The sequence below is a fragment of the Tasmannia lanceolata genome, unplaced genomic scaffold, assembly GCF_043159265.1.
Source record: "Tasmannia lanceolata isolate RefF3 unplaced genomic scaffold, GAP_Taslan_0.1 ptg000024l, whole genome shotgun sequence".
Taxonomy (NCBI): Eukaryota; Viridiplantae; Streptophyta; class Magnoliopsida; order Canellales; family Winteraceae; genus Tasmannia; species Tasmannia lanceolata.
The window spans coordinates 5,227,144-5,253,100 of record NW_027518701.1 but is presented as its reverse complement, the minus strand read 5'-3'; the positions used below and the strand labels follow the sequence as shown (position 1 = coordinate 5,253,100).

Sequence of the window (25,957 nt, the reverse complement as noted above, 5' to 3'; positions counted from 1 at the left end):
CTCAATTTGAAAATAAAAATCTTTGGAATTATCCCTATTCTACTGGCTTCCGTCGGAAGTCCGAACAAAACTTCGGAGTTCCGAATAGAAGCCAGTATACATAACCAAAATATTGGTTCAATTCGGAAGTCTGAAGGTTTGTTCAGACTTCCGAGTCGGACTTCCGAACAAACGTTCGGACTTCCGACGGAAGACAGTCAAACTTTGTAGTTCGGTAATTGTCATATGTTAGTGCTTCCTTTTGGTATTTTTTCGTAATTTTAATACTTTGCTTCCATTTTTTCGTAATTTTTCATTTAAAACTTAGCACTTTAGCCACAAATCCGTAATGATTACTATTTTTTGCAATTATGCTTTTGCTAGCCACCTTTGCACCCATATTACTTCTGCCAATCTTTGCATCAAAGGATGGGCCACAAGCCGAGAAGTTGCCTAGGCAAAGGTGGCTAGCAAATTCCCATACAAAAAAAGGGAAATGTTATCCACACTACTGTATTTTGATGAGGGCACTCATTTAATTAAAAGTAGAGTATGGCCCCCCATAGGATGATCCAAAACATCAATTAGATGGGCCACAGCCTAAATTGGTTGTGTCCCAAAAATCATTTCCATAGGTTGATCCTAACCCTCCGATCTATAGAGGGTTAAGACCAACCCTCTAACATTCTAATCAGAGGGTTAGGATAAACCTACGAGAAATGCTTTTTGGGGCACATCCTATTTAGGTTGTGGCCCATCTAATGGACGGTTTGGATCATCCTATGGTGCGAGCCATACCGTACTTTTAATAAAGTGAGGAGTGTCCTCATCAAAATACGGTAGTGCGGATAACATTTCCCAAAAACATCTTAAAAAATACGGCAAAAATCCGGGTGACACGCGGGTCGACCCGGCCCGTACAGGCCCAGCGTGGGAACCACATTTTCTACCTCGGAACCACTAGGGAACCAAATTTTATACCTCGGAACCACTAGGGAACCACATTTTATACCCCGGAACCACTAGGGAACCACATTTTCTACCCCGGAACCACTAGAGAACCACATTTTATACGCCGGAACCACTAGGGAACCACATTTTCTACTCCAGGACCACTAGGGAACCACATTTTCTACCCCGGAACCACTAGGGAACCACATTTTATACCCCAGAACCACTAGGGAACCACATTTTATACCTCGGAACCACTACGGAACCACATTCTATACTCTGGAACCACTACGGAACCACATTTTATACCCCGGAACCATCACAGAACCACATTTTATACGTTGGAAACACTAAGGAACCACATTTTCTACCCCGGAACCACTACGGAACCACATTTTCTACCCCGGAACCACTACGGAACCACATTTTATACCCCGGAACCACTACCGAACCACATTATATACCTCGGAACCACTAGGGAACCACATTTTCTACTCCGGAACCATTAGGGAACCACATTTTATACCCCGGAACCACTAAGGAATCACATTTTATACCCCGGAACCACTAGGGAACCACATTTTATACCCCGGAACTACTAGGGAACCACATTTTATACTACGAAACCACTAGGAGGGGTATATTTGTCCTAAAAACCATCTTCTCTCACCTGACAACACTTTTTTTATAATTTTCAAATCACTACCCTTTATTCACAATTTAGACAAAACTTTGCATTTTTTTAATAATTTTTCCTAAAAGTAACAAAGAGGTCTGGACCCAATAATGAGCTGAATAGTTCAAGAGACAACTGGATACTTTTTATGAAATAGTAAGAACTGATTCTAGACTTGAAGAAACCAAATTTTAAAGTAATGGCAGATGTGACATGAATATAATAACATAAGAAAATCGGAGGAATTGAGAAGTTTCTGATAATCGATTGAAGTAACTTTGAAAGAACTAACTAATCAAGGAGAAAATGGTTGTTGGAGAGAATCAATTAGGGATTTTAAGGGCAGTCAAAATAGGATCTGATTTGGGAAAAACATCATTTTTGGTGAAAATCTCACTTGAGTTGGGAAAATAGTCGTTGAAAAGGGTGATTGGCGGTGGAATAAGGTGAAGGAAACTTTACAAAATTGGTAGTATTTTGAGGGGATTTTCGTAGCTTGATTTGGGGGAAAATGGATGCTTTGATAAATTTTGGAAGAACTGAAATTAGAATCCCATTTTTTAAAGAGACAATGGCATGTTTTGTAAATAGAATGTGATGTTTGCCCTTTTCTATACTTAAAAGATGCCCTAAGGCATTCCCTGTAATTATGACTGAGTTTTGGGTGTTTTAGTTTAAAATGGGGAGGGGCATGGCTTGTAAATGATGGGAAGATTATAGGTATTTTGGTTGTTTTATAAATAAAAAAAATGAACTTAAAAATTCACGTGCTTACATAAACATGAATAAAAGAAGCATTAAAGAGGATACAATTTTTTTGAAAGGTATTAAAGAGGATATAATGAAAGAAGCAATGACAAGACCCACATCACTGGCATGTGTGTGAAGTGTGTAAGTGTTGTGTGTGTGGCGTGCACACACACACACACACACACACACACACACACACAGAGAGGCTTGTACAGGGTAGAACTCACCCTCAGACCTTAAAAGCTAGTCGTTAAGGGGAGGGTGCCCAAGTCTTTATAAGCCTATCCACATCTCTCTCACTTTTCCGATGGAGAAGTACTGGGCGTTCAATGCCCGATGTAACAAAGCTTAATAGAGAAATACATGAATTCTAGATTCAAGAACACCAGACAATACAAAAGAACTTCAGTTATCAGAAAAGAATCCATTGAAATGATGAGGAAGCTATAGATAGAGAGGAATTTACTAAATTTACACAAAGATCCTAGATGAACTCAATGAGTAGTGGAGACTAAGTAGCAATGGAGCTTTCATACAATGTAGACGTTTCAATGGAACACAAAAATTCTTGACCCTCCATCGAATGAGTTTGAAGTTCAAACACCTTTTGATTGGAAATTCACAAGAAACGTTTTATTAAACAACGTTAAGGCATACACCGCGAAACAACCAATTACTCCCTCTTAAGCTATGAGTATTGGTGTTACTTAATAAATTTTAATTCAACACCCCTCTCACGTGTGATTCTACCTTTTTGGGTTGGCAGTACATGTGGATTTTTTATATCAAGTAGTTGTTGTGTTTTTGAATGGCCGGGACGCCTTCCATGTGAAAACAACCAAATATTACTCTAAAAGCTTATGCTATTAGAGTTGGTGTTATTTAACAATTTATGCTTCAACATACACAAATCACTCTAATGCTCACTTTAGAGAATGAATTGGTGTAATTACATGATTGCGCTGGACAAGTGGCGGCATTTGATTTGACCCTGTCTTCCAGAGATTCCACTTATGTATTAGAATTACTTAATTATCCTTAGCCATGTGGTGGTTCATTATTGGGTGGTTATTTTCACCCCGATCAATTTTAGTGCTCTACAAAATAAGTATTGGAAGTTATATGCTATTGTGAACTATCTCAAAAATGTGTTACAATTCTTCATATTTCTTGGTGTTGCTTTAGGTGTGAATATATGACTACAAGTAAATTCCAGGGCTAATGCCAGTCCGGCCAGGAGTGCCTCATACTCGGCCTCGTTGTTGGAAGCATCGAAGTGGAGTTTCAGAGCATATTCCACTAGAAATTTATCGGGTCTGGCCAAGACCAATCCTGCTCCTCTTCCGCCTGCATTGGCTGATCCATCGACAAACAACATCCATAGATATTGTTTTTCTTATTCATCTTTTATCTCCTCCCTGCCCCCCCAAGTCTTTGGTCGGAGCCGTGCATTCTACCACAAAGTCGGCAAGTACTTGCGACTTAATTGCGGGACGAGGTCGCACTTGTATGTCAAATTCGCCAAGTTCTACCGCCCAATTGATTAATCGTCCCGAAGTGTCGGGTTTTTGAAGGATTTTGCGCAATAGTTGATCGGTAAGAACAACTATGATGTGGGCTTGAAAGTATGGATGTAATTTTCTGGCGGCAACGACTACAGCAAAAGCAAACTTTTCGATGTTCTGATACCTTGTTTTGGCGTCGTGTAGTACTCGGCTGACAAAATATATGGGGTGCTCCGTTCTTTGCCCTTGCCTGACAAGTACGGCGCTAACAGCTAGAGAGCTTACCACTAGATAGAGGCATACGCCTTATGCCCGTAAATTGTTGATCCTCCTGAGGCCACTCCTCCAGCGATTACATCGATGCTTCCTGCAATTCTGAGTGGAGAGTCGGTCCTTATGTCCAGGAGTTGTCTAACCTCAAAAATCTGTCTGGTTTGGTCAGTCCAGACGATCGATTGGGTTGGATTAGAAGGATCGGGCGTCTTTGGAACCTCCGATTTATGGGAAGGTCCATTATTCTTCGGGTTCAACAAGTATTTATCGACTCACCCGAGCCCTACCAACCTTTCGATTTTATTCTTCAGATTATAACAATCATCTGTTGTGTGACCATGGTCGCCATGAAAATGGCAATATTTGCTAGTATTGCGCTTTCGACCGGTACCTTTCATCTTTGGTGGCCATTGGAGATCCTCCTTTCCTCGGATTTCATAAAGGATATTTGCAACGGATGTATTTAAAGGAGTATAGTTGTACCTTTCGAACTGTTGCGACAGAGCTCGGTTACGAGATTGTGACTGTCGATTATCAGATCGAGGAGGTTTAGCCTGACCATTATTCGAACGAGCCTCCTCCTTCCGTTTCTCCGGAGGTTTGGCGAGTTCTAATTCTCTCTCCATGGCGAAAGATTCTTCGTTGTTGACATATTTGTCTGCTACCGCCATTAGTTCCTGAGGATCTCGAGGAGGGCCGATATTCAGGGCTACCTTGAGATCCCTGTCGTGGACAGCCGATTTCATCGTTGCTCTAACCATCTCCTGGTTAAGGTCTTTGATTTGGGATAATTCAACCCTAAACCAACCTATAAAAGATCGTAAGGTTTTTTTCTTTCCATGACGGAGAGCGAGGAGCTCGTCAGCAGGTTTTTTCTGTGGCCGACTATTGGCGAAGTAGGTTACAAATTCCCTACCTAGCTCTTGAAAAGAGGATATGGAGTTAGGTTTAAGGCGACCATACCAACTATTCGCTCCTCTTTTCAAATATGAAGAGAAGGCGCGACAGATAGTTATGTCGTTAGCACCTTTAACTTCCATCGCCCTCTTATAGGATTGAAGATATTCCAATGGATCCGTTGTACCATCGTAGTGATCAAGTCTCGGTAGGTCGAAATTCGGTATCAATTGAGCCTGTGCTATGGCCTCTACGAACGGTGACTGTATTTCATTATCCCATTCAGTTAGGAGGTCCGGTTCGTAAGGTTTCTTAATATGGTGTTGCATCTCCCTGACTTGTCGCTGAAGTTCGGCAAGGATTCCCGAGTCAGGCACATTAATTCCTTCTCTCAATTTGTGATGCGGGTTGTCTTGTCTTTGGTTCGGGTTTCCTGTGCTATTAGCCCTTTGGGGGACGTTGTTGTTCTGGGTTGGAATAGGCCTGAAAGTTCATTCCAGTGCTCGTCGGTCGTTCGCCTCCCCGTTTTCATGATTCAGCCTGAGACTACTAATCGAAGCAGAAGGTCGGTGATTTACTGGCCTTCGACTGCAAGGGTTTCTGCCCTCAGGCGATTCGTCTAGTTCTTCCTCTAAATGCGGATTCCTCACTTCCGTGATTAGTGGAGGAATATTGACATTTTGAATTATCGCTAGGGAGTGGTAAACGTCTCAATATTTCCTGAAGGGCGACCGAAATGTTCCCCACTTGCGATGCAAGTTGGTTGAACATGGTTATAGGGACTGGAGTAGTATCGTCGTTATTAGGCGTTTCCTCAGGAAGTTGATTCTCGGGGATTGTAGCCTGTGCTTGACTCCTGCTCATTACTTCTTCTCCTTGTGGGTTAGCTGCGACGGATTTCGAAGTTTTTGATCTCAAATTCGTCATGGTGGTCCCACGGATAGTGCCAATCTGATGATGTCGAAATCTAGTCTATACGATCTATTAGTGATAGAGTTATCCCTGTAAGCAACTTGTACTCACAGAAAGATGTTAGAAGTACCGGAATTATGATACCTCAATATTTAAGCTAGAAATTGGAATCACAGGCAAATTGAAGGGAAGAAGATGGGATTCAGGAGCATTACCAACGAAGAAGAGGGGGAGATGATTGTGACTGAACCTGGTCTTCCCAAGTTGCCTTCATACCCCTTTATTGAGGATCAAGTGTAACGTAGTTCCATTATGAATATGAGGATCCCTTTTATAGAGAATAGAGTCCGTGATGATTAGAATCTTACTATTTTAGGAGTCTTTCCTAATAATGGGTCTACTTTTCTTGGAAAGCCACTGCCTTAGGGCGTGTTACCTCTTTGAGGGGCGGTTTCCCAAATATGGTCGTTGCTATTTATACGGAGAGGATAAGATTGTGTTATCCTTCCTATAGGTCGGCTCCTAATCATTCGGAGGTGCCACGTGTTGCTCATCCACGGTTAATGCCGATTTTACCCCCAACACTCACCATATAAAATCTCCAAATTAAAGACCTGTCAACTTTTTTTTTCCCGGAGAGCAGCACTCTCCCACTCTCTCTATAATTATACATTTCTTTCTAACTAGTTGTATACCCCTGCGTTGCACATGAACAAAAAACAAAGAAAAACAAAGAATCAAATAAAGCCAATCTAACCTGGAAAAGAAAATAGGAAAAAGTATAATAGAAAATCAAAGGATTGTTGATGGCTGCATTGATAAACCAACCTAGAACCCTAATTTCACTCTTCAACCACCCCCCCCCCCCCAAAAAAAAAAAAAAATTTAATAAAATAAAAACCCAATCCCCTATAAAACGATAAACCAACCTGGAATCCTAATTCCCCAAATACAACTCAATCCTCCAAGTTTAAAGGGAACGATATGGCAGTTTAATTACCGCATGAAAGAAGCAATCAAAATTAAACTGACTACTATGATTTCGATTTCAAGTATTGGGCATGGGTAAAGGGTTAAAGCCTCCTTAAGCTGAACCAGAGTAAATATACAGCTGAAAGTGGGGGATGGATGTATTAAAGCCTCTCTAAGCTGAACCACACTAATAGGGAACTAACTATTATGAACCCGAATCGGTTCGTAACGGATTTGATCTTCTCAGAGGGAAGATCGGCCTCTTGACCCTCTTGGAGGGAAGGGTCCTCCTCCTTTGTGCTGCAAGACACAGTTCTCTGGAATAATTTTCTTCATTCCCCTAAAAAAGCAGGGTACAAGTTATTTATAGAAAAGCCCTAATCTATACAATCCTTATCTCTAAGACTCCTACACATCCAAAGCAATACGAAGCAATTCCTATTGTTAATAAAATCTAAACTAATTTATTCCAGCACAAGTTGCTCCAATCTAGGCATGTAACACTAACCTGGGAGCAAAATCTCCTCTCCCTCTGTCTCTCTAAAAGTTTGTGTTAGGCCCAAAATTGGTAACAGATACCGCAGTGACGAAAGAGCGGATCTTGTGGGCCCAAGATACTGAACGGGAGGTATTATGCCCTGCACAAGAGCGCACGAGGTCAGAAGACCAATCCGGAGTCGTTGCTCCGGACGGGCCCTTCGACACTCAAGTCAGTACGAGCAGAGGAGCAGAGCCAAAACTTTATGTTGGTAGTTTAGAAGTTATTACCCTTTCCTTTGAGCCTTTGGAGGCCTTTTATAGTGAGAGCCCTGAGGTGGTTGGATTACCTACCCCAAGACAGGTGTCAGCCCTTTTGTGGGTCTAGGTTTATCTGCTCTTGGCAGATTTACCAGACTACCCCTGGGCAGGTGCAGAATTTATGGTGGGCCCTTCTTGGGCCTCGTGTCGACAACCATTTGGTTGTTGCTTTTCATACCCCATCAGTTGCCCCCCAGTTCTCCGAGTCATTGTAGTGACTTGGGGAAGCATGAGAGGTTGTGTCCCTGAGCGGTTGAATGAGTCGGTGTTCGGGATGAAGCGCATCGGCCAGCTTTCGATGTCTCGCCCAGTTCGGGATGGCCGAAAATATGAAGTGAAAAGATCTGGTCGGCCGGGCCTTCTACATGGCCCGGGACGACCAGGGAAATGAAGTGAAAGGATCTGTCTGGCCTGGGACGGCCAGAAACATGAAGTGTAATATCTGTCCGGCCTGGGACGGCCAGAAACATAGATTGTAATATCTGTCCGGCCAAGCCATCTGTCCGATCTGGGATGGTCAGAAACATGAAGTGTGATAATCTGTCCGGCCAAGCCATCTATCCGGCCTGGGATGGCCAAAAACATGAAGTGTAATATCTGTCCAACCAAACCATCTGTCCGGCCTGGGACGGCTAGAAACATGGACTGTAATATATGTCCGGCCAAGCCATCTATCCGGCCTTGGACGGTCAGAAACATGAAGTGTGATAATCTGTCCGCCCTGGGACGGCCAGAAACATGGACTGTAATATCTGTCCAGCCAAGCCATCTGTCCGGCCTGGGACGGTCAGAAACATGAAGTGTGATAATCTGTCCGGCCAAGCCATTTGTCCGGCCTGGGACGGCCAGAAACATGGAATGTAATATCTGTCCGGCCAAACCATCTGTCCGGCATGGGACGGCCAGAAACATGGATTGTAATATCTGTCCGGCCAAACTTGCTACACGACCTGGGATGACCAGAACTATGAAGAGCTCTAATCGGTCCGGCCAAGCCTTATGTACGGCCAGGGACGAGCAGATTTTTGTCGTTTTATGAAATGTGTCATATCCTGACCGGCTTGGGACGGGCAAATTTTTATCGTTTTATGAAATGCGTCATATCCTGGCCGGCTTGGGACGAGCAGATTTTTGTCGTTTTATGAAACGCGTCATATCCTGGCTGACTTGGGACTGGCAGATTTTTATCGTTTTATGAAACGCGTCATATCCTGGTCAGCTTGGGACGAGCTGATTTTTGTCGTTTTATGAAACGCGTCATATCCTGACCGGCTTGGGACGGGCAGACTTTTGTCGTTTTATGAAACGTGTCATATCCTGCCCGGCTTGGGACGAGCAGATTTTTGTCGTTTTATGAAACACATTATATCCTGGCCGGCTTGGGACGGGCTCAAACACTTGAAACTTTTTCCATATTCAACCTGTACGTATATTCATAGAAGGTACGCACATAGGCTACATACGTACGTATTATACGTATCCCTATACGTATACGCACGCTCGCCTCGTAAGGTGTGCCCCGCTTCATTAATGAGGGGCACGTGGCACCGCCTGGTTCGCGAACGCAATCGCCTGAAGCCTCACAAGGCTATAAGAAGTGGTATTCACCTTCATTTTTTACTTTTCACTTTTTACTTCTGCCTCATTTTTTCTTTCTGCCTCTCTTTTGCTCTGCCTGCTTGGTTGTGGTAGCTTGTGGTCGCGGTCGTCCGCGAATCAGGGGCCTCTCTTTGGACCGGTAATTTTCTTTTTAACGCGTCTTCATGTCTCTTTTTCTATTTTTCTTGATGTCCAGTAGTTCTAGTTCTGAGTCAAACTCTAGATCGTCCTCAGGGGAATCCACTTCCGTTAGCAGTTCAGGGTCTAGTTCGTCGGACAGGATCGAATCTAATCCGACCAGAGTTCCCGGCCCACACATGGTAGGCCATAGGGCGGATGTAGTTGCCCTTGACGAGCTCGCAGATAGCGGGGACGAGGTGATTTTAGATTTAAACACCACCCCTGTCCGAACAGATAGCCCCTACCGTGCAGGGGCAACTGAGGGGAGTTATATGGCTAGGGCGTCTTCTTCTTTCATTCCGGGTCGGGCCGTAGAGGTCATAGCTGAGGCTCAAATGGACGCCAATCCTCAGTACAATAATCAGGCTCTTTACGAGGAGAATATCCTTGAAGAGTCCAAACTAGGGGAGATTAGGGATAGGTATTACATTCCTGAGCGGTTCAGGTTGAGAGGGGCAATAGAGGGAGATAGGGCTAGCAACGACAATACTGATGTCTGTATTTACGACGAGGCCTTAAGGGCCGGACTTAGGTTCCCAATACATACCTTTTTTGCTGAGGTCCTCCAATATTACGGCCTTGCCACGGCTCAAGTTGCGCCGAACTCATGGAGAACGCTGGTCGGCTTTATGTACCTGATCCGGGGTCATCTCCAAAGGAACTTGTCCATACCGTTGTTCCGTATGTGCGCGCATCTGAAGAGGCATAAGGACAGAGGTTGGATCTACATCAGCCAGAGTGTCGAGGTGAAGATGATCACTGGCATTCCACCCTCCATACATAACTGAAAAAACAGGTTCCTCTATGTCGAGGACAGCGAGCCTACCGGACCCTGGCCGGTTCCTTTAAGATGGTCCACCCCCGACACGCTTGCGTTGAGTCGCGTGAAGTAGTCTATAACAACTACGACAAATTCACGCCTTCCGGATGCCGGTGGAAAAGGGCCCAAAATGTCCATCCCCCATACTGCAAAAGGGAGTGGGCTGATGATCGGGGCCATAGGTACTGCCAGTTGATGAATGATGGGAGAGAATTTCTGACATCTCTCGCACTTTTTAACCAGCTCCAAAGCATCTCTCCTCAAGGTTGGCCAGTACAGGCCTCTTAAAAGCAGTTTGATGGTGAGGGCCTTGCCCCCCAAGTGCTCTCCGCAAATTCCTTCATGGGTCTCCTGCAGAGTGTACGCGGCCTCGCTTGGCCGGAGGCATTTCAGGTATGGAAGGGTGTACGACCTTTTGTACAGGTTCTCACCATCTAGGGAAAACCTTGTTGCTCTTTGTACCACTTTGCGGGCCTCTTTCTTTCCTTCAGGAAGTTTCCCACCACGGAGGTAATCAATGATTTCGTCTATCCAGCATGGCTCGTAGTCAACCTGCATTATTTCTACGGCCTCGTTGTCAATACTTGACTTCGTCAAAAAATCCATGCATATGCTCCCGAGAGCGGTGTAACAAGAAGCTGCTAGTTTGGATAGCACGTCTTCTTTTGTATTTTCTGTTCTAGGGATTCTGATGACCTCAAAGCTTTTGAATTTGCTGGCTAGAAGGTGGACCTTGGCAAGATATTTAATCATACGCTCGTCGCGGGCCTCGTAGACTCCTTGGATTTGGTTGGTGACCAGTTGGAAGTCGCAATACGCCTTCAGCCTTTGGGCTTGAGTCTGGACCGCCAGGTTCATTCCAGCGATGAGAGCCTCATATTCTGCCTCATTGTTGGACGCACGGAATCCGAACCTTAGTGCGTAGTCCAGAACGAAGTTCTCAGGCCCAGTAAGAATCAAGCCGGCTCCACAATCGCTTCTGCTTGAAGATCCGTCCACATATACTTCCCAGAGCACCTCGGGCGACATATCCTGTTCCGCTGGTACAGTGGCGCTTTCTGTTCTTACAGGAGTAGCCGCCTCAGATTCTACTTGTCTCCCAGGTGTAGTTATCTCCTCTAACACTGGAGTTTCGACAATTTCGGACGCGATGCTTTGCTGGGGGATGGTGCATTCTGCAACGAAATCTGCCAATACTTGGGCTTTTATCGCCGGTCTGGGCAGGTATTGGATATCAAACTCGGTTAGTTCTACGGCCCACTTCACTAGTCATCCTGAGGTGTCCGGTCTATGGAGAACCTGTCTGAGTGGTTGACCCGTCAGGACTTTTATCATGTGGGCTTGAAAATACGGCCTCAGCTTTCTGGCCGCCATAACAAGAGCATATGCCAACTTTTCAACTCCCTGGTATCTGGTCTCAGCATCATGTAGGACCTTGCTGACATAGTAGATTGGTTTCTGCTGGTTGTGCTCCTCTCGAATCAGCACTGCCGCCAGTGCCATGGGGCTCACCAATAGGTACAGGAGTAGCTCTTCTCCCGGTTCTGGCTTGGCCAACAACGGCGAGGAGGATAAGTACTGCTTCAGCTCTTCGAACGCAACTTGACATTCCGATGTCCAGGGTGCTGTTTTGATTCCCTTGACTGCAATGAAGAAAGGTAGACATCTTTGTGCGGATTTTGAGACGAAGAGTCCCAATGCGGCTACCATTCCGGTTAGCCGCTGCACTTCCCGAATGATTTTTGGTTGAGTGAGCTCCACTATTGCCCTGATTTTTTCCGAGTTGGCTTCTATTCCTCTTTTGCTTACCATAAACCCCAGAAATTTGCCCGCGCCGACGCCGAAGGTGCACTTTGTGGGGTTGAGTTTCATGTTATGTTGCCTTAAGATGTGAAATGTCTCTTTTAGGTCGGAGACATGATCTTGAGTGCTCTGGCTATTAACCAACATATCGCCCACATAGACTTTCATGTTGCGACCGATTTGCTTTTCGAAGAGTTTGTTTACTAGCCTTTGGTATGTTGCCCCTGCATTCTTCAAACCGAAAGGCATGACGTGGTAACAATACGTGCCCTGATCCGTTACAAAGGATGTTTTTGGTACATCTGATTCATACATTCTGATCTGGTTGTATCCGGAGAAGGCGTCCATAAAGCTCAGCAGTTCGTGACCTGCGGTAGCATCTATTAGTTGATCGATTTTGGGGAGCGGATAGCTGTCCTTAGGGCAAGCTTTGTTCGAATCGGTGAAGTCAACGCAGGTCCTCCACTTCCCGCTGGCTTTCGTCACCATAACTATGTTTGCAAGCCAGTCCGGATATTGAATTTCTCGAATGAAGTCAGCCTTCAAGAGCCTCTCTACCTCTTCCTTGATCGCTTGGTGCCTTTCTAGGGCAAAATGTCTTCTTTTCTGCTTCACAGGTTTGCAGGTGGGGTCAACGCCGAGTTTGTGTGTACTGACCTCCGGATCTATGCCAGGCATGTCTGCAGGAGCCCATGCGAAGACGTCTGCGTTGTCTTGAAGAAACTGGGTAAGGTCCTGCCGAGTGCCGCTGTCTAAGGAGGAGCCGATTTGAACAACCTTCTCGGCATTGTCTTGGTATAGAGGAATGGAGATGAGGTCTTTGGCCGGTTCATTTACTTGGGCTTCACCTCTTAGATCAAGCAGTTCAATAGGCAATGACTCCGACGCATTTTTGCCGTTGAGTGCCATCGCATAGCACTCCTTGGACTGTGGTTGATCCCCTCTAACTTCTCCCATGCCGTTTGGCGTTACAAATTTCATTTTCTGATGATACGCGGAGGCAAAGGCACGGATGAAGTTCTGGCCGGGTAGTCCCAAGATAGCGTTATAGACCGACGTGCCCTCACTACCAGAGAGTTGACCATTGCGAAAGCTTGACAGGGTGGCTCCCCAACAAGGACCGGAAGTTCAATCTGTCCTTCAACTTTAACAACTTCTCCCGAGAAGCCGAATAAATCTGAGTTCGCCGGCCTTAAACGGTCATCTCCTATCATCATCTGTTTAAAGGCATGATAGTAGAATATGCCGGCCGAGCTCCCGTTGTCGATGAGAATCTTCTTTAATTTCCAGTTCGCGACGAGCATGGTTATGACCAGGGCGTCGTCATGACTGAGTATCAAGTTATTGAGATCCGCGTCTAAGAAGGAGATCTCATTCTCTGTCTTCATCTTCTTGTTGCATGTGTGAACGGCATTGACTAGGCCCGCGTAAGCCTTTCGAGCAGTTGACGATGTTCCTCCGGCGGCCGGTCCCCCCATAATGGAGTTTATGACCCCGTTAGGTTGGGATCGGCGCATCTCGGGCTGTGAGCTTACTGGCGGAGGAGATTGATTCCGTTCAGGAGGCGGCTGAGATCGTCGAGGGCTTTGGCCCTAAGGGCTTCTTTCCCTACGCTCTCTCCTGTGTCTGTCATCTTTGATATACTTCTTCAGGTACCCTCAGTTAATCAGCAGTTCAATTTCCTCTTTGAGGTGCCTGCACTCATCGGTGTCGTGGCTGTGGTCCTGATGGAACCGGCAATACTTTGACTTGTCTCTCTTGTTTCCTTTTGAGATCATTCTGGCCGGCCATCTTACGAAGTCTTCTCCCCTGATCGCAGCCAGTATGTGTCTCCTGGAAGTGTTGAGAGGGGTGTAATTTTCCTCCTTCCTCTGGGGGGTTCTCTCTTCTGGAGGCTTTATCATCCCTATGCTGCTTGGTAGGGTTCTTTTCTTCAGAGGTTCTCCTCTAATTCGAATCTAAGGCGGCAAGCATCTCCTCCACGGATATGTACTCCTCTGCCTCCTGCCATTAGATCTGCCAACGAGCGTGGATTTTGGCGAGTCACTGATCGCCGAAAATTGTTAGATTTGGCGCCTGCGAGGAGTGCATTCACGGCGGTTGAAGGGTCCACATTCGGCACCTAGAGGGCTTCCCTGTTAAAACGGCTCACGAATGCCTTTAGAGGTTCATTATCCTCCTGTCGCAAGGCCATCAGGGACGCTATTGTTTTTCTTAGCCTTCGACTGCTCATGAAATGTCGGACCAAATCACTTCTGAAGTCTTCAAAGTTACTGATGGAGTTTGGCTTGATTCGCGAGTACCAATCTCGTGCGGTACCCGTCAGGGTGGTCGGAAAAGCTCTACAGAGGAACCCGTCAGAGGCCCCGTGGAGGAGCATTATGGTTCTGAACGTCTCCAGATGGTCCATGGGATCAGTGGTTCCATCATATTGCAGGATCGATGGCATCTTGAACCCTTTGGGCGTTGGTGCGCCCAGTACACTATCGGTAAATGGCGGTCTACTTGAGAACACCTTTGAGGTAGGCCGGCCCAGATCTTTCTCCAGTTCTTCTATTCTGTGGTATATTTCTTCGATCCTCCGTATCATTGGGTCGGTCCTTTTGTCTATCCGGCTCGCGGACCTGTTTCTCTCCACGAAGGGGCTCACGGCAAAGCCAGAATGGCTTTCTAAGCTCCTCCGACGATGCCGAGATTTTTCTCACGGGGCACGGTCCTCTTTAGCTTGGTGCCTTTGCATTGAACGAGACCGCGACCTGCGATGATGACGAGGCTCCGTTTGGGCATGCCCGGTTCGGGAGTAATGGACTCGCCTTGTGGAGTGGTGGGTCTGATTTCTGCCGGAGGGCACAGGCTCTCCCCTGTGGGCACTAGACCTTTCCTGCACAGGTCGGGAGGCTTCCGGGGGATGCTAGCGAGGCGCTTGGATCAGACCTTGATATTGACCAACAAGAGTAGTCATCTGTTGAAAGAGAGCCTAGATTTGCTCTGAAGGAGGAGCAGGGTTCAGGTGTTTAGAACGGGCCGGGCTCTGTTCCGCAATTGCTGAAGGAGCCACTATCCGCGAGGCAAGTCATTCGCTCCGAATCCCGCGAGGCGCTCCAGCTCGGGCTGCCGGGACAGTCGGTACCCGCGCACTTCTCCGTCCTGCCATTTTAAATAAGATCCCAAACAGCTTTTAGTTCGAGGTCCCACGGATGGCGCCAATCTGTTAGGCCCAAAAATGGTAACAGATACGGCAATGACGAAAGAGCGGATCTTGTGGGCCCAAGATACTGAACGGGAGGTATTATGGCCTGCACAAGAGCGTATGAGATCAGAAGACCAACCCTGAGTCGTTGCTCGGGACGGGCCCTTCGACACTCAAGTTAGTATGAGCAAAGGAGCAGAGCCAAAACTTTATGTTGGTAGTTTAGAAGTTATTACCCTTTCCTTTGAGCCTTTGGAGGCCTTTTATAGTGAGAGCCCTGGGGTGGTTGGATTACCTACCCCAGGACAGGTGTTGGCCCTTTTGTGGGTCTAGGTTTACCTGCTCTTGGCAGATTTACCAGACTACCCCTGGGCAGGTGCGGAATTTATGGTGGGCCCTTCTTGGGCCACATGTCAACAACCATTTGGTTGTTGCTTTTCATACCCCATCAATTTGCGTCTCTTGAAATTGCTCTCCAAAAATCTTTATGCCTTTCGTCTCTTGAAAGTTTTTGTCGAGATGCGTGGAGATAGAGAGACATGCGTGGCCAGGAATTTTTTGTTGTCCCGTCTTTCTGTTCATTGCAACTAGCTCAATTGAATACATAGTAAAAGAGCATTTAAAAATTAAAACCTTATAAGAAGGGGGTTTATTGTAAAAGTGGAAGGGAAGATGATAGAGTAGGAAAATGGGAAAACGGGGAAAATATAAAAAGGGATAGGGATTGCCACTTACTGCAACATTCCGTTTTATTTATATATTATTAGATTAGATGAGGTATGCTAAACTCACAGGAGCCCTTGTAGAAAAGGCCTCCAAGGGCAGCACTATTGCAGCCACGTCGTTGCTTATACGGTTATCAATGCCGTTTTAAATGCACACAGGCTGATGTGGCTCCAATAGTGCCGCCCTTGTAAGCCTTTTCTACAAGGGCTCCTGTGAGTTTAGAATTCCCCTTATTAGATTAGATTAGATGTCCATGCCCAAAATTTATACTCATTTTGATGACCCTAACTATCTTATACATGGCCTACAAGTGGATGGTTAAGAAAGTTTTAATGATTCACATTCAAGCCCCCCTACTTCAACTATTGGTAAGTGAGACTTTCTAGGCTATTGCATCTCTAGAGCTGGCCCCACTGGTTTAACATTGTTCTGAAAACACACGGATGGGCCCAAACTCTTATTCCAAAACCCCAGGCCCTAATTCCAATTTGGAATTAGGGATACAAAATTTCTACTTTCTATGGTTGCGAGCTTTTAGAAATGGTTGATTTTCAACACCATGGAGTCTGCTGCAATCCAAAAACAAGGCTAAAGCAGATCATAGTTAATTGAAACATAGCCGTGTACTTGATTAAAACAATTATAGCAACAAATATCTCCGACGTTTTCAAAAGGGAAATGATATCAGCGCTCCAATGTTTTGATATTGGAGCTCAAGTTTCTTGTCTTTTAGGTTATTACTGTTCTCAAAAATCTCTCACAAGCACTTTAATTACTAAAAGACGAGAAACTTAGCTCCAATATCGAAACATTGGAGCGCTGATATCATTTCCCTTTCAAAAATATCACAATTTTATTGCGACATTTTGTTAAAACGACAAAAAGCCTGAAATAATCTAGGTATTTTAAAGAAAAATTATGGTATTTCCATTTTTATTGGTTGGCGTGAAAATATAGTCATAATATGACAATAATATCATGATCTTTTTACAATAGTTTTTATTTTGTAATTTCTCTTAAATTGTATATTTTATATATTTTTAAATAATTTTTTCAGTTTTTCCCGATATAAACCCCAAAGTTTAAAAATCCCAAGATATACGCTTGCCAAGAAATTCTTGAGGCAAATACGTGTGACTGTGAATACGATCATCACTTAGAATAGTCAAAGAGGTTTTGAATAGGAAAAAATGGAGACTGTGCTCCATTTGGTTGCCGGAATATTTTTTGGTTCTTGGGACTTTTGTGGAATTTCCGCAGGAAACCCACGTTTGGTTGCTGGGCCCAAAACAATCCCAGGAACCAAAATAACCCCGCACGAAACCCCAAGAAGGAAAAAAAAAAAACTCCCAGGAACCAAAAATCCCTGGACCAAAAATAAGCCTATAGAGAAAAAAAATTCTTCCCAACAGTTCAAGCAACCAAACAAGGCATTTTTTTCCCACCATAATCCGGTCAACCAAACATGGGATTTTTATTTTACCGGGATACTTGCAGGGAGTTTTTTTTTCCCACCAATCTCCTAGGAAGTTTTTTGTTCCACAAAAATCCCAAGAACCAAAAAAATTCCGGCAAAAGAGAGTCACACAGGAAAGTAGTGAAAGTCAAAGCCAGTGAGCCTTGGTTCCCAAGTAAAAGAGAGTCACTCAGGAAAGTAGTGAAAGAGTGTCACTCAGGAAAGTAGTGAAAGTCAAAGCCAGTGAGCCTTGGTTCCCAAGTAAAAGAGAGTCACTCAGGAAAGTAGTGAAAGAGAGTCACTCAGGAAAGTAGTGAAAGTCAAAGCCAGTGAGCCTTGGATCCAAAGTAACTCAGGAAAGTATTGAAGCTCAAAGCCAGTGAGCCTTGGTTCCCAAGTAAGTTTTGCTTCCCTCGTAAGAAACCAATCTTGTCACAAAAAGCCACCCTTTCTTTTGAAAGCAATGGAAGGACCTACATATTTGTTTTCATTTATGATAAAACTCATCCCTCAACTCCTATAAATACCCACGCACCCACCTCTATAATTCATGCCATTTTGCTTTTGTAAGCTCTCCAACTTTTTCTCATTTCATTGAAATTCAGTTAGGTCCTTCTAAGATGTCACAGGTATGTTCTAATTTTCCTTTTTTGATTATGGCTTGCTTATTATCTGTTTTATGAGCAATGATAGATGCAAGGGAGCACTTGCATAAAGAGCTGTAAAAGGGCCCGTGATTGGTTCCACGTCATTAAGTGTAACTACATTTAACTAATTTTAAACGGTTACACTCAATGACGTGGAACCAATCGAGGGCCCTTTTTTAGCTCTTTATGCAAGGGCTCCCTTGCATCTATCATTCCTCCTGTTTTACTGATTGATGGATCTTATAAAGCTTGGGTAAGTGGTGTTGGAAATTATGGGTCAAATAGATTAGTTCAACAAAACTAGTGATATATTTAATTGAAATGAAATAAAGAAAGGGTTACCTTTGATGATCCTGAATGTAAACCGCAAATCCGTAACCAAAGATCAAAGCATATATGTGAGAAATTGAGAAGAATTTAGTGGTAGAGGCACGTTACGGAATAACACTACCCTTAAGATAGATTATCGCCCCCACCACGCTTGGTATGCAATCGGGTTCTCTTGCGACCTATCTCCAGGATACAACACCACTGTACTTGTCTTTGACGGTGTGCACGCACCGGCTCGGACCTTGCGAACACGATTTATGCCGAACAATTTGCCCAAAAGAAATCTTACAAATGCTTAAAGGTTGAAACTTATTAAAATACAAGTATAAAAGAATGGATAGATAGAACAAGAGAAAAAGAAGTTATGTTTTGTGCATTTGTGTATGCACAAGAGGAATTACACGGATGAATTGTTGTATACACAAAGGAAGTATATATAGCCAACTATTCTTCCATCCCCAACGTCTCTCTCTTTATGGCAAAAAAGGTTACAAAAAAGAAACATTAAAAATATTAAAGAGTGAATAAATTAGCAATTCAAATTGTGCAAAACGTATATAATATTAAAGTATAATAAATGCTAGCAAACCATTTGGGTTTTGATTCAAACGGTCAAGGCTTTTAAAGCTTTAAAAATATTAAAATATCCAACAAGTGGAACCAATCAGGGTCCCTTTTTTAGCTCTTTATACAAGGGCTCTTTTGCATCTATCATTCCTCCTGTTTTATTGATTGATGAATCTTATAAAGCTTGGGTGAGTGGAACCAATCAAGGGCCCTTTTTTAGCTCTTTATGCAAGGGCTCCCTTGCATCTATCATTCCTTCTGTTTTATTGATTGATGAATCTTATAAAGCTTGGGTAAGTGGAACCAATCAAGGGCCCTTTTTTAGTTCTTTATGCAAGGGCTCCCTTGCATCTATCATTCCTCCTGTTTTATTGATTGATGAATCTTATAAAGATTGAGTAATTAAAATTTTAATTCATTCTTCTTTTAAATTTTAATGCTTAGAAAAAGGTGGTGATAAAAATCACATCCATGACCGACGTGAAGGTGAAGCAGAAAGCTATAGAGGCAGTCACTGAGATTTTTGGTATGTATCAAAATTTCCTTTTCACCTTCAATTGTTCTCTTTATTTCAAGGAAAAAATGAAAAATACCATGCGGGTTATTTGAAATTGAAAAATGCTCGAGGCATATTTTGCTCGAGGCATGATGATACCTTGAAATCGAGACCTTGGTCTTGTCGGCGCTCAGGAATCTTGTTAACTGGACACAATCCTAGTATCCAAGTGAAAATTTATTGATTTTTATAAGTTCGTAGTAATAATTGTATTTATCTGATTACTCATATGATAATTGCAATTACTTGCGTAATCCGTTGACAAATTCTAAGCTTGGGTAAAAGCAGGGCGGAGCCATTAATTTACACTTGGGGGGGGGGGGGGGGGGGGGGGGGCAGACTAATTTTAAGATTATCGGTAAAAATTAAAGGTCTATGTAGAAAAACTTGACTTGGTTGCGGTGATTCAAGTCAATTTTTTCATATGTAATCAAACAATGAAAAAGTACGCATGAAATTTTGGAAAAAAAAATTCTTTTCCAAACTTTTCCCAAAAATTTTCTGAAATCCAAATAGGGTCTAAGGGAAATGATATTTCTACCCTCTCAGCTAAATCTAATAAAATGGTGATAATTTTTATTTGATTATTTTAATTTTTTTCCTGCACAGGTGTCGACTCAATTGCTGCAGATCTTAAGAAGCAAGAGATGGTGATCGTAGGCAATATGGATCCAGTCGCGATTGCGAAAAAGTTGAAAAAAATAGGAAAAATAGACATACTGTCAGTTGGGCCAGCTAAAGCAGAGAAAAAATAGAAGAAGAGGGATGAGAAAAAATAGCATAATAGTGAAATAAAGTTGTGTAATGTCTCATCATATTCTAATAGTTGAATCTAGAAATCTATCATTTTAATTTCGCAACCTTTTCCTTGCTGAATTCAAGCACTTTATTTTACATTTCTTATTTGCTTGGAAAGCAAGGAACTTTGTTTTCATGTAGGTAGTTTCTTTAATTGGATTTTGGTGTTGTTGTCCAAACATACAAGCACTTGTGACACTGTCATAAGAATCTGACGTAGAATTGATAACAATCACTCAAGCTTTTTATTCAAATTTGATAGAGACAGGAGAGATGGAGATGTGTAAAATTATTTTGTAATGTGTACGGAATTTGGGAGCAAATGGTATAAATATAGGAGCCAATGGATGTGAAGATGGCTAGAATTTGTTTGTGACATGTAGGGGTATTATAGGAGTAAACAGTATAAATAGTGGGCATTTTGACTGCGTTTGGTTGTCTCCTGATGCAGGTGGCCGCAGAAGCGCCTTCATCGATCTTTGGGAAAGGATCTGAGCTTCAATGGAAAGTATCGATTCTTGCAAGGGATGCAAGAAATCTAAAATCAGGGATAAATCTTGCATGAAACAAAATGTAAAGTGAAGAAAAAGGAGAAAAGATTAGAAAAAACCTAATCTTGTTTCCAAACCTCTCCAAAAAAAAGAATCACTATTCAATTTCAAACTCAACAACCACTTACAAATGAGAGGGAATGGCTATTTATAGCCAATTACAAAGTAAAATGACACTAATGCCCCTAAGTAATATCAAATGACCAAAATACCATGAGTGATGCTAAAATAACCAAACTACCCCTACTTGAACCAAAAGACACAAAATACATGTAAAATGATCAAATTCACCAACCTACCACTAGGCTAATACATCAAATGCTAAAACTACTACACTACGAGCATGGAAGGGCTAATGTAGAGATTCCAGGGGATGCTTCTGCATCAAACTCCCCTTCTTGAAAGAACTCGTCCTCGAGTTCCCCACCGGCCTCATCATCGTCGGCCTCCACCCGGATCAAAGATGAATATGACCCATGCTCTCTTCACAGTATGCAACTCATAGTAGTCCCACATCCATAAATCTCTCGGCACTTTAGTAGTATGGCTGTAATAGCAGTGGTAAAAAGCATCATCATGGCGAATGTTATGAATATAGATCAGTCCATGTAGTAGGGTTGCCGGATACACTTCAGAAAATTCATCTTGAAGTGTTTCATCTACCTTGGACAGCATCTCAAAGGCTTCAACTACAACTGCTCTAACCCCTTTTGCATCATAGCTGAACTCATTCTTACAGCAAAGAGAAACATGGCTATATCAACCTCATATTCTTCATTTGCATCCCCATCTTCATAATAAAAAGTATAACTGTCCATATTAACAGTAATCTCATCATCAAATTCATCATGAGTGTTATAGCCATCGTCAATATCAATCAAGGAAACAACTTGGACATCCTCCTTTTGTTCCATGTGAAGTTGCTGCACTATGCTGTCCTCTTTATCAATGACCGCTTTTTCATGAGTAGTATCCACCTGTAGCTCATTTATCTCACTCCCAACATCATCTAATTCAATGCCTTCATCATCCGGTTCCAAAACAATGACCTCTTCGGCCTCCTCTTGGCTTTCAAGTTGTGAATGACTATTATGCTCATTTTCCTCTTCATTTTCATCGCAAATCTCTTTAATATCTTGCTTATGTATTAGCTCATGGCGGCCTTGGCTGTAATGATCATTTATATAGCAAGTGGAAGATGAAAAAATCAAAGGTGAAGGGTGAGAAAGTATCCTAGGTACCGGTGGTGGTGACTTAGGTGGAGGGGAAGGTCTATCAACCCTCAGCCTTGATTTCAACATATAGTGATATCCATAAGGAAGAAATTGCCGTGCCACCTCCTTCTTCAATTCTTCCCAAGTTTGAATTGGGAGTTCATCTAGTTCCCGTCGCCGGTAATTCAATGATTGCCACCAAGTCTTGACCCGGTCTCTACATCTTGCCACAACCTTAGGCACTTGATCCCTTGCCGGTACTCTCTTAGAGTCAAACTCTTCTTCCACTTTATGTACCCACTCCACTATTCCCATGGCCTCCATTCCGTAATAGAGCTCGGGAATGTTAGCCTCAACATAAGAGCCCATTGGCTGGTCATAAGAAGCATGCAAAATAGGCCCTGGAAAGGATCTCCTTGGCATCTCAACCCACTCCCCTTCTTGAAAAGTATGTCTCCTTATGGAAGGGGGCTGGTTGTGTTGTTTTTGAAGCGAACAAAGTCGATCCCATCTCCGATTGATCTCTTTGAACATTGCATCTTGTCGCTGGTCACTTTCCAAAAGTTGTTCAAACAAATCCCTGTATCTAGGGTGAGCCATGTCAAACGAATTTCAAATAGAAGCAGCCAACCACCAAATAAATCTGAGATCTTTGTGGTGTCACTGTTCGTAGTGAACTATCAGAGAATAACTGGCGGAATTAGCGAGCAATAATCAGCTGTGCTAAGGAAGTAACTAGCTGGAAAAAAAAACTGTTAAACTGATAATGTGTACTCTGATTTGATAATCCACAATGCTTCCAATTACTGCTTCTGTAGTTGGCAATGTTTACTCATGACAATGCAACAATAAAGCGCCTAACTGATGCGCCTCTAATTATGAAACAGTGTTCATAAACTTTTTCCCCTTAACCAGTTGCCGGAACATTGCATGGACTAGATGAATTCAGCTCTGCTTAATAGAAAAGTTCAACTATGGTTGATTGCTCCAAATTCATGCCTCTAAGAAGAATGTTTGTCTCGTATTCCATGAGAACACCAATATCATAAGAAAGAAGCTTCCTTATTGTTGTTAACAGCCACAAGCATGACAAGCGGAAATCACTTTAGAGTTAATCTTCGGAAGCTGTACAAACTTTGGTTTGGACACTTGATACTGAGGTCAACTTCAATAACTGCTGTTTGTTGTTGAAGTACTACCTTAATCAAGCTACAAGCTCAGAATAACCCACAAACAATACAAGCAGTGCATAATCTGTCCACACAAAATACTAATATCCACACAACATTACCAAGATGAAATCTTTGCCATAGTAGATCAAGTAACAATCCACACAACTGCCATCTATTTGAAGCCCTCTGCAATATAGTCTTCAAAGATAACACACTAACACTAGAAGGAGCTGTCCTTTCAAATCTTACTTTTCAATTTATGTAAACTGAAGCTTCTAGTGCCAACAACTGTCTGCATAGGTCAAAGATGACATGTAGGACCTCAACCTCTTTCACATGCATTTTATCAAACACCTCCGAAGCAACTCTCATGAGAATTAGTAAGCAGCAAGAGTAAGAACTATATTTTGTTCCTTTGTAATCTTCTTATGAAGTGTAGGGAACACCTTCCATCACCTAAAAGTTGAGAAGAATTCACCAATTCGCTACCTTAATTCTCAAGCCTTTTGATGGACTCACAAAAATAACATGCAGACAAGATAACAGATCAAGGCCAAAAAAAATTTTTTAATCTAAGATGTGAATTGAATGAAGTCCATGGATTTGGCGCTCTTGCTTACAGACTTGACAAAATTCCAGGATCTTGAATGACTAAACAACAGGAAAGGAGATGAACTTACAGATGTCAAGGATTTCTAGGAGAAATCACTTGAAACTACCTTGGAACTCTAAAATTGCAACAAATCAGACATTACCGGACATATTCTGCAATCTTCGAGCTTTCTTGTATAACTAAAGTATACACTTAAGATCTGGCAGATCTCAGGCATTATCTGATGAAATGAGCTGAACAAGGAGAAACCGAACACACAAATTAGCAAAGTTCTGGTTCTAATTCAATGATTTACTTATTCCAAATGAAAACGGAGATATGCTTGTCGGCTAGGGTTTGTGGATTTGCAGGGGAAGCAATACATGTCAGATCTGTAGTTTGATCCAGAGAACCGAAGACAATTACGTTTGAAACCAATTCCAAGCGTGAAAATCATGTCAAATTGCTCGGATCAGAGAGCAGTTTTGAAATTTCTGTTTCTTGTAGGTTCTGATCGTTGAAAGGAACAATCTCTGCTCTGAATTTCAGTCAATTAACACGAATTTCAGCACTGATTTTCATGAAAACTACCAATTTTCAGCAACACTTTGCAGTATAAACTAGTAATATGTCCGATCCTGCACACTTTCTTTGATCTTGTTTGCTGTCCTTCACAAATTGTATCGGATCTCCACAGATTTCTTCCAAGATCGGCCGAAATTGAAAAATTCCAGCAATCTATGCTCTGATACCAATTGATGTAGGTGGCCGCGGAGCGCCTTCATCGATCTTTGGGAAAGGATCGGATCTTCAATGGAAAGTGTCGATTCTTGCGAGGGATGCAAGAAATCTAAAAATCAGGGATAAATCTTGCATGAAACAAGATGTAAAGTGAAGAAAAAGGAGAAAAGATTAGAAAAAACCTAATCTTGTTTCCAATTTCACAAAAAAAAAAAACAAAGATAGATGAGAAGAGAGAACTCTCCCAAACCTCCCAAAAAAAAGAATCTCTACTCAATCTCAAACTCAACAACCACTTACGAATGAGAGGGAATGGCTATTTTATAGCCATTTACAAAGTAAAATGACACTAATGCCCCTAACTAATATCAAATGACCAAAATACCATGAGTGATGCTAAAATAACCGAACTGCCCATACTTGAACCAAAAGACACAAAAGACATGTAAAATGATCAAATTCACCAACCTACCACTAGGCTAATGCATCAAATGCTAAAACTACTACACTACGAGCATGGAAGGGCCAATGTAGAGATTCCAGGGGATGCTCTTGCATCATCTCCCTTGGGAGCAGAAATTAAATCTTTTTTTCCCATGATTCCACCCTATTTGGTGGACGAAAAGGTCTTATACCTAGGAAAGGATTTCCCAAGAGAGGTATTTCTTTCTTTTTACTTTGAAAATATTTTTTGTTGCCTGGGGAATAAGAAAGGAAAAACCTCTTCCTAGAAAGATTTATCTTTTTTTGACAAGAAATAAGAGCTCATCAGTTAAGTGATCTAAAATTGCTAACGGGGCCCATGTAGTGAGTTATATAATAGTGGTCCTTAAGTAGAAGGACTAATGCTAACAAAACAATGGGCCCCACTTGTACTAACCATTGGTCTACTAGTGGGGCTAAGATGGAAGACCAAATGGCAAAACAAATAAGGCTTGCATGTATAATATTGGGGTTCTATAATCTATACTGTGAGGCCTATATATAAGGCCTAATTGAGAAAACAATAAAAACCCTACAAATATACCATTCAATAACCTATTAATGGTGCTAAAGAATAATCAAACCCACATGTATGCAAATTATTGATCTACTTTTGTGGCTATGATGGCCTGTATTCCACCATATCATCTGCACAAGTATTTCCTCTTCTGTAAAATCCTCTTTTTCTCTTTCTTTACGTCCTTTCCTCATATAACTTGAGACGTGGACCGTTGGGCTATGGCATTAATGTTTATCATGGAGATAAGGAGTTCACACACACACAAAAACACGAAATAGGCTCCAATTGCAAGGGAATCG

The 25,957-nt window shown here is 42.8% G+C and overlaps 3 protein-coding genes across 3 annotated transcripts; 1 reads left to right on the top strand and 2 right to left on the bottom strand.

Annotated features, from left to right (window-relative positions):
* Nucleotides 1–4,406: 4,406 nt before the first annotated feature.
* LOC143856944 (uncharacterized) lies at nucleotides 4,407–5,360 on the bottom strand. Its single transcript, XM_077367224.1, has one exon. The coding sequence runs from the start codon at nucleotides 5,358–5,360 to the stop codon at nucleotides 4,407–4,409; it is 954 nt and encodes a 317-aa protein (XP_077223339.1).
* A 5,035-nt stretch (nucleotides 5,361–10,395) lies between these two features.
* Nucleotides 10,396–13,072, bottom strand: LOC143856943 (uncharacterized). Its single transcript, XM_077367223.1, has 3 exons — nucleotides 11,664–13,072; nucleotides 10,553–11,528; nucleotides 10,396–10,458 (listed from the first exon to the last, which is right to left on the bottom strand). Exons 1-3 carry the CDS (start codon nucleotides 13,070–13,072, stop codon nucleotides 10,396–10,398), a joined length of 2,448 nt encoding a protein of 815 aa, XP_077223338.1.
* A 4,907-nt stretch (nucleotides 13,073–17,979) lies between these two features.
* Nucleotides 17,980–20,449, top strand: LOC143857120 (heavy metal-associated isoprenylated plant protein 39-like). The gene is made up of 3 exons (XM_077367404.1): nucleotides 17,980–18,116; nucleotides 19,476–19,557; nucleotides 20,197–20,449. The coding sequence occupies exons 1-3, from the start codon at nucleotides 18,108–18,110 to the stop codon at nucleotides 20,340–20,342; spliced, it is 237 nt and encodes a 78-aa protein (XP_077223519.1). The 5' UTR covers nucleotides 17,980–18,107; the 3' UTR covers nucleotides 20,343–20,449.
* Nucleotides 20,450–25,957: the final 5,508 nt, after the last annotated feature.

What these genes read in the sequence shown, in the direction of transcription:
- LOC143856944 (XM_077367224.1), bottom strand. Translation starts at nt 5,360, where the DNA reads ATGCAACACCATATTAAGAAACCTTACGAACCGGACCTCCTAACTGAA.
- LOC143856943 (XM_077367223.1), bottom strand. Translation starts at nt 13,072, where the DNA reads ATGGGAGAAGTTAGAGGGGATCAACCACAGTCCAAGGAGTGCTATGCG. An exon ending in GCGGCCAGAAAGCTGAGGCC is followed by an intron (nt 11,529 to 11,663) that starts GTATTTTCAAGC and finishes ATACCTGCCCAG; the next exon opens with ACCGGCGATAAAAGCCCAAG. An exon ending in GGAGAGATGCTTTGGAGCTG is followed by an intron (nt 10,459 to 10,552) that starts GTTAAAAAGTGC and finishes TCCCTTTTGCAG; the next exon opens with TATGGGGGATGGACATTTTG.
- LOC143857120 (XM_077367404.1), top strand. An exon ending in GGCAGTCACTGAGATTTTTG is followed by an intron (nt 19,558 to 20,196) that starts GTATGTATCAAA and finishes TTTCCTGCACAG; the next exon opens with GTGTCGACTCAATTGCTGCA.